Source organism: Bufo bufo, chromosome 5 (assembly GCF_905171765.1).
Source record: "Bufo bufo chromosome 5, aBufBuf1.1, whole genome shotgun sequence".
Taxonomy (NCBI): Eukaryota; Metazoa; Chordata; class Amphibia; order Anura; family Bufonidae; genus Bufo; species Bufo bufo.
In genome coordinates this window covers 429,096,282-429,109,377 of record NC_053393.1, presented here as the reverse complement: position 1 = coordinate 429,109,377, position 13,096 = coordinate 429,096,282, and the positions used below count along the sequence as shown (strand labels likewise).

Here is a 13,096-nt window from a genome sequence, read left to right as displayed (position 1 = left end):
GGCCTGGACTAATGAAGGGTAGGGTAAGGCCTCGTTCACATTACCGTTCAGCCTTTCCGTTCTCCTGCTCTATTTAGGAGCAGGAAAATTGAAAGGAGGGATTAAGCAAATAACTGAGCCGAACGGAACCTAAAGACCCCATAGACTATAATGGGGTTCGTTAGGTTTCCTCTCAGAAGAAGATTTTGGAGCAGAGACAAAAGTAGTGCATGCAAGACTTTTGTCTCTGCTTCAAAAAATCTTAAATATTACTTTATTATAAATACAGTATATTCTCAAATACCTTTTATTATTTATAATGGCTTGTTTTGTCTGGGGAGCAATCATCAGGGGAAACAAAATGGCTGCTGTCCCATTAGTTCACACAAAACCTGTCCTGATCACACATGAGGACAAGTTACTTTACAACACTGAGGTAAAGAGCTGCTTCCTTTTCCTCCTCCTCTCTACTTGTCAGGGATTATAATCCTGAATACAGATGATAAGATCTTCAGCTGAATCTCTGGGGAATTTAGTTCATGAGGAGACATGAAGTACAGAGAGGACGGACAGGACAGGCTGTGGTAATGTGTTGCTGTGGTAATGGAGGCTGCATACAAGAGCTGCTGCTCATTAGCCACATCCCCACCTCCTCTCATGTCTCCTCATCATCTACATTCCCACAGAGTTTCACCTGTATTCAGGATCATGATTCCTGACAAGCAGAGCAGAGAGGAGGATGAGGCAGCACTATGGCTCATTGTGGTGAGGTAACTTGTCCTCCTGTGTGATTTGGATAGGACGGTGGCCATTTTATTTCTCCTAATGATTGCTCCCTAGACAAAACAAGCCATTCTAAGTAATGAAAGGTATTTGTGAATATATTTATTATAAAATAATATTTAAGTATTTTAATTTTTTTTAATTCCTGGAGAACCCCTTCAAGGAAAATGATCTCTTTGAGTGGCAAAAAATATGTGAACCTTTGATTTTAGTATCTGGTGTGACCCCTATGTTCAGCAATAACTGCAACTATACGTTTCCAGTAATTGTTGATTAGTCCTGAGCATCGGCTTGGAGACATTGTAACCCATTCCTCTGTATAAAACAGATACAGCTCAGTTATGTTGTTGGATTTCCCCCCATGAATTGCTTGCCTCCCGTCCTTCCACATTTCTATTAGATTAATATCATGCCTTTGACTTCACCATTCCAAAACTTTAACTTTGTTCTTCTTTAACCATTCTTTGATAGAACGACTTGTGTTCTTAGGGTCATTGTCTTGCTGCATGACCCACATTCTATTGAGATTGATCTCATGGACCAATGTTCTGACATTTTCCTTTACGATTTGCTGGTATAATTCAGAATTCATTGTTCTATCAGTGATGGCAAACCACCCTTGCCCAGATGCAGCTAAACAGGCCCAAATCATGATCCTCCCGCTACCAAGTTTCACAAATAGGATGATGTTTTTATACTGGAAACCAGAGTTTTCCTTTGTCCAAACATAATGCTTCTTATTTAAACCAAAAAGTTCTATTTTGGTCTTATCTGTCCACAGAACATTGTTCCAGAATCCTTCTGGCTTGTCCAGGTGATCTTTAGCAAACTGCAGAAGGACAGCAGTGGCTTTTTCCTTGCAATCCTGCCATGCACACCATTGTTGTTGATGGTCCTCCGAATGGTGGACACATGAACATTAACATTAGCTAATCTGAGAAAGGCCTTTAGTTACTTTGAGGTTACTTTAGGTTTCTTTGTGACATTACAGACTATTACACTCCTTGCTCTTGGCCTAATCTTTGTTGGTTGATGGCCCCTAGGGATGGTAATAATGGTCTTGAATTTCCATCTGTACAAAATCTGTCTGCCTGTGAGTCGGTGGAGTCCATGCTATTTAGAGATGGTTTTGTAACATTTTCCAGCTCGATGAACATCAACAGCTCTTCTTCTGAGGTCCCCAGAAATTTCCTTTATTTGTGCTATGATATACTTCCAGATTTTGATAAATCCCTGATCTTTACATAAAACAGGTCAAGCACTCACACCTGATTGTCATCCTATTGATGGAAAACACCTGACTGTAATCTCACTTTCAAATTATCTGCTAATTCTAAAGATTCACATACTTTTGCCACTCTCAGACATGTGATATTGAATCATTTTCCTCAATAAATAACATACGAAGTGTAATATTCTGGACTCACTTGTTTTTTATTTGATCTACTTTTAGGGCGTGTTTGATAAAGTTTTTGGTCAAATGTGTGCAGAAATATAGAAAATTTGGAATGGTTCACAAACTTTCATACCACAACTGTCTATATAGAGCTATGCAAGAGTTCTTTTGCGGGGCAAGCTTTATTTTTTATTGGTACCATTTTACAACTTTTTGATCACTTTTCATTCCATTTTCATTATATGTGAAGTAACAAAAATACAATTCCTGCATTCTGCAATTCATGGTGTTCATTGTGCGGGATCAATAACATGATAATATTTTGGATTTATTTGGACACGGATATACCAAATTAGTTTATGGTTTTATTGTATATATTTTTATATGATAAATGGGAAAAATTGGTTCTTTTTTGAGTGTTTTATATTTGTGCTTTTTGTGTATAATACACTGCAGTACTTTTGCTTTGCAGTGTATGGTGACTGTAGTGGCATCCTATTAAGCCCTGGCAGGATATAATAGGAGTACTAAGATGGCAGGATATCCCCTAGCTGCCATAACAACCCCTCACGAATGGCAAATAGATGACCTCTCCCTGCTTAGATGCTACAGATGGATAACATCTGGTTATTTTAGAACATGTAATTGCAATATGCTTAACTAAATACAATTGTTATATTGGAAAAAAGGGTAGGCAAGAGTATAAGCAATACAAGCTGAGTTAAACTTTTTGTAACAATACAAAGCCTTGAGAAGCTATATTTACCATAATGTTTTGATAGATGTGTTGTGCTGTAATGCATCAGCAAGGTATTTACCCCCAACTGAGGTTATCTCATTGCAGGCCAGACTACAAAGAAAAATACATAAGATACCTAATATTAAGGTACATAATAGTACATTTTATCGACATTACAGTTATACAATTTGCATTATAAAATTATACTGTTAATTCAGTGTAATGGTTAGTAGAATAAGTTTGCTAATTCTTCAATTGGCTTTCTTCTCACTAATAAAAGGATTATCGTCCCTGTTTTCACTATACATATGCATTTTATCTACAATTAAACCAACAGAGGTAATGAAAACTTCAGAGTAAGGGCTCATGCACATGACCGTATGTATTTTGCGGTAGGCAGGGAGTAGTTAAAATAAAGGAGATATTGTGTAGACATGAAATCATAGGTCAGGCTACTTTCACATCAGCATTTTTGCTGGATCCAGCAGGATCAGCAAAAACATTTCCATCATGATAATACAACCATCTGCATCCGTTCTGAATGGATCCGGTTATATTATCTCTAAAATGACCAAGACGGACCTGGCACTAAAAACATTGTACAGTAAGTCAATAGACACTGGATCCGTTTTCTTTTGTGTCTTTCGTGTCTTGATCAGTATATCATGCGGCACACAAAAACGTTGCTTGCAGTGTTTTTATGTGAGGCATGGGAACGTAACGAAATGGAACAGAATGCATTCTGGTGCACTCCGTTCAGTTCAGTTTTGTCCCCATTGACAATGAATGGGGAAAAATCTGAAGTGTTTTCCTCCAGTTTTGAGATCCTATAACGGTTCTCAATACCGGAAAGGAAAACGCAGATGTGAAAGTAGCCTTAACTTTAGTGAGATAGCAATTTACTATTATCAGTATGAAAAGAAGTGATCAGTGAGCAGAATACAGTCCACCATGTGAAACATGCTGCATTCTGCCTATCTTGTAGCAGGCACAGTAAAATATCCTGGGTTTGCCCAGAAGCTGTAAGAAAGCTACAGTCGTGGCCAAAAGTTTTGAGAATTACATAAATATTGGAAATTGGAAAAGTTGCTGCTTAAGTTTTTATAATAGCAATTTTCATATACTCCAGAATGTTATGAAGAGTGATCAGATGAATTGCATAGTCCTTCTTTGCCATGAAAATTAACTTAATTCCAAAAAAACCTTTCCACTGCATTTCATTGCTGTCATTAAAGGACCTGCTGAGATCATTTCAGTAATCGTCTTGTTAACTCAGGTGAGAATGTTGACGAGCACAAGGCTGGAGATCATTATGTCAGGCTGATTGGGTTAAAATGACAGACTTGACATGTTAAAAGGAGGGTGATGCTTGAAATCATTGTTCTTCCATTGTTATCCATGGTGACATGCAAAGAAACGCGTGCAGCCATCATTGCGTTGCATAAAAATGGCTTCACAGGCAAGGATATTGTGGCTACTAAGATTGCACCTCAATCAACAAATTATAGGATCATCAAGAACTTCAAGGAAAGAGGTTCAATTTTTGTTAAAAAGGCTTCAGGGTGTCCAAGAAAGTACAGCAAGCCCCAGGATCGTCTCCTAAAAAGGATTCAGCTGCGGGATCGGAGTGCCACCAGTGCAGAGCTTGCTCAGGAATGGCAGCAGGCAGGTGTGAGCGCATCTGCACGCACAGTGAGGCAAAGACTTTTGGAAGATGGCCTGGTGTCAAGAAGGCCAGCAAAGAAGCCACTTCTCTCCAAAAAAACCATCAGGGACAGATTGATCTTCTGCAGAAAGTATGGTGAATGGACTGCTGAGGACTGGGGCAAAGTCATATTCTCCGATGAAGCCTCTTTCCGATTGTTTGGGGCATCTTGAAAAAGGCTTGTCCGGAGAAGAAAATGTGAGCGCTACCATCAATCCTGTGTCATGCCAACAGTAAAGCATCCTGAGACCATTCATGTGTGGGGTTGCTTCTCATCCAAGGGAGTGGGCTCACTCACAATTTTGCCCAAAAACACAGCCATGAATAAAGAATGGTACCAAAACACCCTCCAACAGCAACTTCTTCCAACAATCCAACAACAGTTTGGTGAAGAACAATGCATTTTCCAGCACGATGGAGCACCGTGCCATAAGGCAAAAGTGATAACTAAGTGGCTCGGGGACCAAAACGTTGACATTTTGGGTCCATGGCCTGGAAACTCCCCAGATCTTAATCCCATTGAGAACTTGTGGTCAATCCTCAAGAGGCGGGTGGACAAACAAAAACCCACAAATTCTGACAAACTCCAAGAAGTGATTATGAAAGAATGGGTTGCTATCAGTCAGGAACTGGCCCAGAAGTTGATTGAGAGCATGCCCAGTCGAATTGCAAAAAGAAGGGCCAACACTGCAAATACTGGCTCTTTGCATAAATGTCATGTAATTGTTGATAAAAGCCTTTGAAACGTATGAAGTGCATGTAATTATATTTCACTACATCACAGAAACAACTGAAACAAAGATCTAAAAGCAGTTTAGCAGCAAACTTTGTGAAAACTAATATTTTTGTCATTCTCAAAACTTTTGGCCACGACTGTATAGTTGCAAGAAAAAGTAAGTAAATCGTTTAGAATTACTTACAGATCTGCAATGATTACCAATCACAATTCAGAAAAGTCAAGATTGTAGTAAAACATAATCTCTAGTCATAACTCACAGACAGTTGAAACATTTAGTTGTTTATTGAGCAAATTGAGTAAACATCCAGCAATCACCTTCACCACATACCTATAGCTGCAAATAAAATTTGCGCAACCTTGAGGATGAATTTTGGCCCATTCCTCCTTCAAGGCTGTTTCAGTTTATTAATCTTTCTGAGATGCCTTGCGTGCACAGCCCTCTTCAGGTCATGCCACAGCATCTTACTAAGGTCAGGACTCTGACTTGACCATTCCAAAACTATAATCTTTTTCCACCATTCTTTAGTAGATTTACTTGTGTGCTTTGGGTGCTGGCTTGTTGCATTACCTGTTGCATCACCTCCTGTCTTGTTGCATCATCTTTTGATTTGGGCTGGTGCCCCTATATTTTCATATTTGAATTAATTGTTCCCTCAATGATTACAGGGTGTTCAGGCCCTGAGGCAGGAAAGCAGCCCCAAACCATGATGCTTTCTCCACCAAGCTTCACCGTTGGTGTTCGTGTGCAGTGTTATTTTATCTCCAAACAGCATTGTGTATGTTTGCAAAAAATTTCCACTTTTGACTCTTTTGTCAATAGAATATTTCCCCAGAAGCACTATGGAACATCCAGGTGGTCTCGGGCAAACTTGAGACTAGCAATAATGTTTTTCTCATGGACGGCAGTACATTCCTTCTTGGTGTCCTTCATTCTTGTTCACCGTTTTTCTAATAGTGGACACATGAACAGCGGTTTTTGAAGCTTGTACAAACTTCTGCAGGTTTTAGCTGTTTCCCTTGTGGTTCTTTCTCACCTGTTTTAGGATTGCTTGCTATGTTCTTGGATTGTACTTAAAGGGAACCTGTCACCTGCAAAACGCATATTAAACCGACCACAGTACCTTACAGTATCCCCCAGTGTGTTGCTAATCATGATTTTCTTTCCTCTTTGTTTCTTCATACTTGTTAAAAGCGCTGTTTTAATGTCGGTTGGTGCTGTCCCCGAGTCAGGCTTGAAGTCAAGGGGGCAGCGGCCTCCTTGCTTCAAGTAAAGCTAAGCCCGCCCCTTACCCCTCCTCTCTACAATTAGATGGACATGCTGCCGTGATGCCGGGATCACGCTCTTCTAGCGCATGCGCGGTGCGCTGCCTGTTACAGCGCGATCCTCACTCACCCGCCTGCATTTTTCTGACTGCGGATGCGCCGGACAGTTCGATCGCGCGCCCGGCCGTCACGCTGTAGCAGGCAGCGTACCGCGCATGCGCTAGAAGAGCGTGATCCCGTCATCACGGCAGCATCGACGCTGCCTTCCGGTGACGAGCCTGTGAGATCCAGCCCCCTAGATCTCACAGGCAGGAAGCTGTATGAGTAATACACAATGTATTACTCATACAGCCAATGCATTTCAATACAGAACTCTTTAAACATATAGTTAACATAAAAACATGATTTAAACAATAGGTCACTTTCTGATGACACTCTCCCTTTAATAGGCTAAGCACCTGTGAAACTCATATTTTCAATCTCATCTTCTTAAGTGGAGCACCTTTGGCCAATCGGCTCGTGGACAAATAATTAACAGAGTTTCACTTACTTTTTGTCCCTGCCCTGTAGGTGTCTGCTCAAAGTGCTCAATAAAAGGCATGAACAGTACAATTGTTTGTGTGTTACTAGTTTGGTCAAATTGTGTTTACCTATAATTGGGACTTAGATAACAATCAGACTACATTTTACTAGTAATCCATGCAGAAATCCAGGTACCGTATTTTCCGCACTATAAGACGCACTGGACCACCCCAAGTTTAGACAACAGAAGATTAGAAAAAAATATTCTCTACTTATTAAAGCTTCCTTGGTGGTTTAATGAAGTGGAGGGGCCAATGTCAGTAACTTACACACATAGCACTGGTGCATATACACCTGACAAACACATCGTCGCTACACAGCTGACATACAAACACAGCACAAATGCATACACCTCATGACAAACACACATCACTGCTACATCCGTCTCTCACACACACTATTATCTTTATTAAATCATCATACTTACACTGGCCTCCTACTGCCCCGTTCGCATACACCTGAATTGAAGACTGCATCAATGTGCCTGCTTACCTGGCCCAGGGGGTGGCGATGCTGGATGGTCTCTGGCATCCTGAAGTCCAGGCAGGCTTGGAGGCAGTCCTCAGAAGATGCTTAGATCATGATCACGAAGCTTCCCCGGCCGATGGCAAGCTCTGGAAGTGATGCGCATTGGATTGGTGGTGATGTCAGCGATCACTCAATAAGCCTCACTTCCAAAGCTTGCCATCGGCTGGGGCAGCTCCGTGTTCACGATCAAAGCATCTTCTAAGGACTGTTCCCCCAAGCCTGCCTAGACTTCAGGATACCAGAGACCATCCAGGATCGGCACCCACTGTGCTAAAACTCACAGCGAGGTAGGCAGGTGCGTTGTTGCAGGCTTCAGTTCCGATGTATGTGAGGGAGGCAGAGGGAAGTCATTGTAGAAGCAGTCAGGGGGTCTGGCACTGCTGGACCACCCTGACTGCAGACCATAAGACACAGGCACTTTTTAGCAAGATTTTTTTCTTGCTAAAAAGTGCATTTTCCTTTCTGGTATCGAGATCCATCAAAGGATCTCAAAACCAGAGGAAAACACTTCATTGTCAATGGGGAAAAAACTGAACAGAACGGAGTGCACCAGAATGCATTCCATTCTGTTTCATTGCGTTCCCATGATGCACACACAAGCTCTGCAAGAGTTTTTGAGTGCGTCATGGGTTGCGGAGCAAGACTGATCCGGCATGAAACAGTGTAAGTCAATGGTGCAAGATCAATTTTCTTGGACACAAAAGAAAAAGCATCCGACGCCTATTGACTTCCAATGGTTTTAGTGGCGTATTCGTCTTGGCAATTTTAGAGATAATACAACTGTATCCCTTCATAACAGATGCAGCCGGTTGTACTATCCTAATGGAAGAATTGTTGCTGACCCCTGCCAGATCCAGCAAAAATGCAGATGTGAAAGTAGCCTCATTCCAAAGGGTTCACTCACTCTTTCTTGTAACTGTAAGGCCTCATGCACACGGCCGTTGTTTTGGTCCGCATCCGAGCCGCAGTTTTGGCTACTCGGATGCGGACCCATTCGCTTCAATGGGGCCGCAAAAGATGCAGACAGCACTCCGTGTGCTGTCCGCATCTGTTGCTCCGTTCCGTGGTCCGCAAAAAAAATATAACATGTCCTATTCTTGTCCTCGCTTTGCAGACAAGAATAGGCAGTTATATTAAAGGCTGTCCAGGCCGTTCCGCAAAATTGCGGAACGCACATGGACGCCATCCGTGTTTTGCGGATCCGCAAAACACACAATGGTCCTGTGCATGAGGCCTAAGATTAATCTTATTTTCATATAAATAGGGAATGACTCTTTAAATATAAATAGGGAATGACAATATTTTGTTACGTAAACCTTAAAACAAACCTGAGAACTTCCAGGCAGGAATGATTTCTTATTGCTTCCGCAAATGCTTGTGCTCCTTCATCACCAATATGATTTCCCCACATCCTGCAAATAGATACATTCAGTGCTTCCTTGTAAGACAGCATGTAACAGATGAGGCAATTGCAGTAAAACTTTATTTTCTTTGAATAGGGGCTTATAAGTTTGAAGGGGTTATCCCAAGATACAAACTTATCTTATATCCACTGCATAGGGGATAAGTACTGTATGTGATCAGTGGGGGCCCAACCACTGATACAGGGAGAGCTGTCAATTGTTGTGGGTAGGTCGGGTAAGCAGGACTCTCTCTGTCTCTCCTAGGAGTTTTGTCAGGACTTAAGGTACATTCACATGACAAAAAAAGTCTACTAAAACGGATGCCTTTCTGAAAAACATCCATTAAAACAGGTGCTGTTGGTCCAGGAAAACAGACAAAAAAACTGGTTCTGTTAGATCCATGAAACGGGTGCTGTTAGGCCCCTTGCAGATGAGTGTGTCCGGATTAGGTCCGGATGCGTTGCGTCTGGATCAGGAAAAATCGTGCGAGTAGGTACGCAATTGCAGTCAGTTTTGACTGCGATTGCGTTCCGATGTTCAGTTTTTATCGCGCGGGTGCAATGCGTTTTGCACGCGCATGATAAAAAACTAACTGTGGTACCCAGACCCGAACCTGGTCTTCTTCACTGAAGTTCGGGTTTGGGATCGGTGTTCTGTATATTTTATATATTATTATTAAGTAAAAGGTCCATTGTGGGGTTAAAATAAAATATGTAACTCACCTCATCCACTTGAGACAACTCCTTGAAGTATCTGGACAGAGGTCCAACTGTGCACATTGCACATAAACAAAATGAAGCAAATCCCCAGCGAATAGTAAAAAAATAAATAAAACAATAGCACCAAGCAGTGATCAATAAAAATACACTAAATAGCATAATGTAGCTCATATCTATGTGGAATTCAATAGTAGAACATAGAGACACAGCCTATTATACTGCATATGGCTAATCTTGTGTGTGGAAAGTTGCAATTCTCACCCTAAACTGCACGGCTAAAAAACTGTACACAGCTGTGTACTTCATAAGTTATATAAATCTGAACAGCATTTTTCAAAACAATTTGTATGAAATGCAGAATGATTTTTTTTTTAATTTAGGATACATTTTTATTTACCCCACTTCACAAAGGCTGGTGTTCCTTTGTAGGGCTTCTGCAATTTCTCTTCCACCCACACCAGTAAACTGATTGTATCCTAACCTGAACGATAATAACAATGATGATTGGAGTGATTAGAGAAATTCCTTGCCAGACAACAATTCAGACATGTTTATTGTATATACAAGAGAATAAAATCCATAAGCATGAAAATTATCAATGTCCGAGTGTCCCAAAAATTTCAGTTCAGTATATCAACTGATCTAGGCATATACTTATGCATTCTTATGCACAGCAAATATACTTTCCTTAAAATAAATGGTGTAATGTACGTATATGAAGGCTGCATTATAGGGAAAGCAAATGGGTTAATTGCCCTGGTGCCACCACCATCCCCAATTTTAATCCCTTGCCACACCAGGATGTAACTGTAAAGAGTAGGCTTATAAGGGGATCCTTTTCCATTTGTCCCTGGTGTTGACTGTGTAATACAGCTGACACCTCCTAGCAGTGATCTGTGGCAGGGCTTAATAGGAAGCCTGTCAAAATCCTATGAACTGCAATAGTATTTTGTTGCAGTCTATGGTACAAGCAATTAGAAGATTGCATACACAAGTCCTCTAAGGCAGGGTTCCTCAACTCCAGTCCTCAGGGCCCACCTGCCAGTCACGTTTTCAGGATTTCCTTAGTATTGATCAGGTGATATAATTAGTGTTAGTGCATCAGGACTTACCACAGGCATTCATTCTGTGGGATATACTCAAATCGTGACCGCTGGTGGGCCCTGAGAACTGGAGTTGGGGACCACTGCTCTAAGGGGACTAAAGATTGCAGTAAGGCCTCATTCACACTACAGTGAAAAATGGCAGCGTGATGGCCATTTTTGTAATGGTTGTCACATGGCCATTTTCAGGCCCATTTTGGTCTATGTAGCTATTCACATGGCCGCTTTTTTAATGACCCATGAATAACAAACGTCCAAAAATAGGACATAAAATGCTGTCACCATAGAGGGCCATTATAGATACTAGGGGCTCTGTGGGGGTTATTATAGATACAGAGGCCACTATGAGGGACATTATAGATACTGAGGGCACTTTGGGTGTCATTATATATACTGGGAGCACTATAGATGGGCATTATTTATACTGGGGGAACTTTGTAGGGCATTATTCATACTGGGGGAACTTTGTAGGGCATTATATATACTGAAGGCACTGTAGGGGGACATAATATATTCTAAAGGCTCTGCAGAGTTTGGGGTTAAAAAAAAAGCCAAAGAAATAGATGAAAAACAGATGTTAAAAATGTGAGCTTTCCTAACATGTTTAGAAGATCATATATTGTAGCATTTTGGTTGCAGCCTACAGGAACTTGATGTAACATGCGGCTCCTATGTATTGAATTGCTGAGGGCTCCTCACATTACAGGGAGTGCAGAATTATTAGGCAAGTTGTATTTTTGAGGATTAATTTTATTATTGAACAACAACCATGTTCTCAATGAACCCAAAAAACTCATTAATATCAAAGCTGAATATTTTTGGAAGTAGTTTTTAGTTTGTTTTTAGTTTTAGCTATTTTAGGGGGATATCTGTGTGTGCAGGTGACTATTACTGTGCATAATTATTAGGCAACTTAACAAAAAACAAATATATACCCATTTCAATTATAAATTTTTACCAGTGAAACCAATATAACATCTCAACATTCACAAATATACATTTCTGACATTCAAAAACAAAACAAAAACAAATCAGTGACCAATATAGCCACCTTTCTTTGCAAGGACACTCAAAAGCCTGCCATCCATGGATTCTGTCAGTGTTTTGATCTGTTCACCATCAACATTGCGTGCAGCAGCAGCCACAGCCTCCCAGACACTGTTCAGAGAGGTGTACTGTTTTCCCTCCTTGTAAATCTCACATTTGATGATGGACCACAGGTTCTCAATGGGGTTCAGATCAGGTGAACAAGGAGGCCATGTCATTAGATTTTCTTCTTTTATACCCTTTCTTGCAAGCCACGCTGTGGAGTACTTGGACGCGTGTGATGGAGCATTGTCCTGCATGAAAATCATGTTTTTCTTGAAGGATGCAGACTTCTTCCTGTACCACTGCTTGAAGAAAGTGTCTTCCAGAAACTGGCAGTAGGACTGGGAGTTGAGCTTGACTCCATCCTCAACCCGAAAAGGCCCCACAAGCTCATCTTTGATGATACCAGCCCAAACCAGTACTCCACCTCCACCTTGCTGGCGTCTGAGTCGGACTGGAGCTCTCTGCCCTTTACCAATCCAGCCACGGGCCCATCCATCTGGCCCATCAAGACTCACTCTCATTTCATCAGTCCATAAAACCTTAGAAAAATCAGTCTTGAGATATTTCTTGGCCCAGTCTTGACGTTTCAGCTTGTGTGTCTTGTTCAGTGGTGGTCGTCTTTCAGCCTTTCTTACCTTGGCCATGTCTCTGAGTATTGCACACCTTGTGCTTTTGGGCACTCCAGTGATGTTGCAGCTCTGAAATATGGCCAAACTGGTGGCAAGTGGCATCTTGGCAGCTGCACGCTTGACTTTTCTCAGTTCATGGGCAGTTATTTTGCGCCTTGGTTTTTCCACACGCTTCTTGCGACCCTGTTGACTATTTTGAATGAAACGCTTGATTGTTCGATGATCACGCTTCAGAAGCTTTGCAATTTTAAGAGTGCTGCATCCCTCTGCAAGATATCTTACTATTTTTGACTTTTCTGAGCCTGTCAAGTCCTTCTTTTGACCCATTTTGCCAAAGGAAAGGAAAGGATTGCCTAATAATTATGCACACCTGATATAGGGTGTTGATGTCATTAGACCACACCCCTTCTCATTACAGAGATGCACATCACCTAAT

At 41.3% G+C, this 13,096-nt stretch overlaps 1 protein-coding gene across 7 annotated transcripts in view; it reads right to left on the bottom strand.

The window, feature by feature from the left end:
• The window catches only part of LOC121002128 (nucleotide-binding oligomerization domain-containing protein 1-like), a 95,284-nt gene that overhangs the window by 9,534 nt on the left and 72,654 nt on the right, over positions 1–13,096 (bottom strand). For all 7 annotated transcript variants that reach the window (XM_040433453.1, XM_040433451.1, XM_040433450.1 and 4 more), the window contains 3 exons: positions 10,234–10,317; positions 9,043–9,126; positions 2,925–3,008 (listed from right to left, as the gene is read on the bottom strand). In XM_040433453.1, coding sequence (XP_040289387.1) covers positions 2,925–3,008; positions 9,043–9,126; positions 10,234–10,317 — 252 coding nt within the window. The remainder of the gene's footprint in view (positions 1–2,924; positions 3,009–9,042; positions 9,127–10,233; positions 10,318–13,096) is intronic.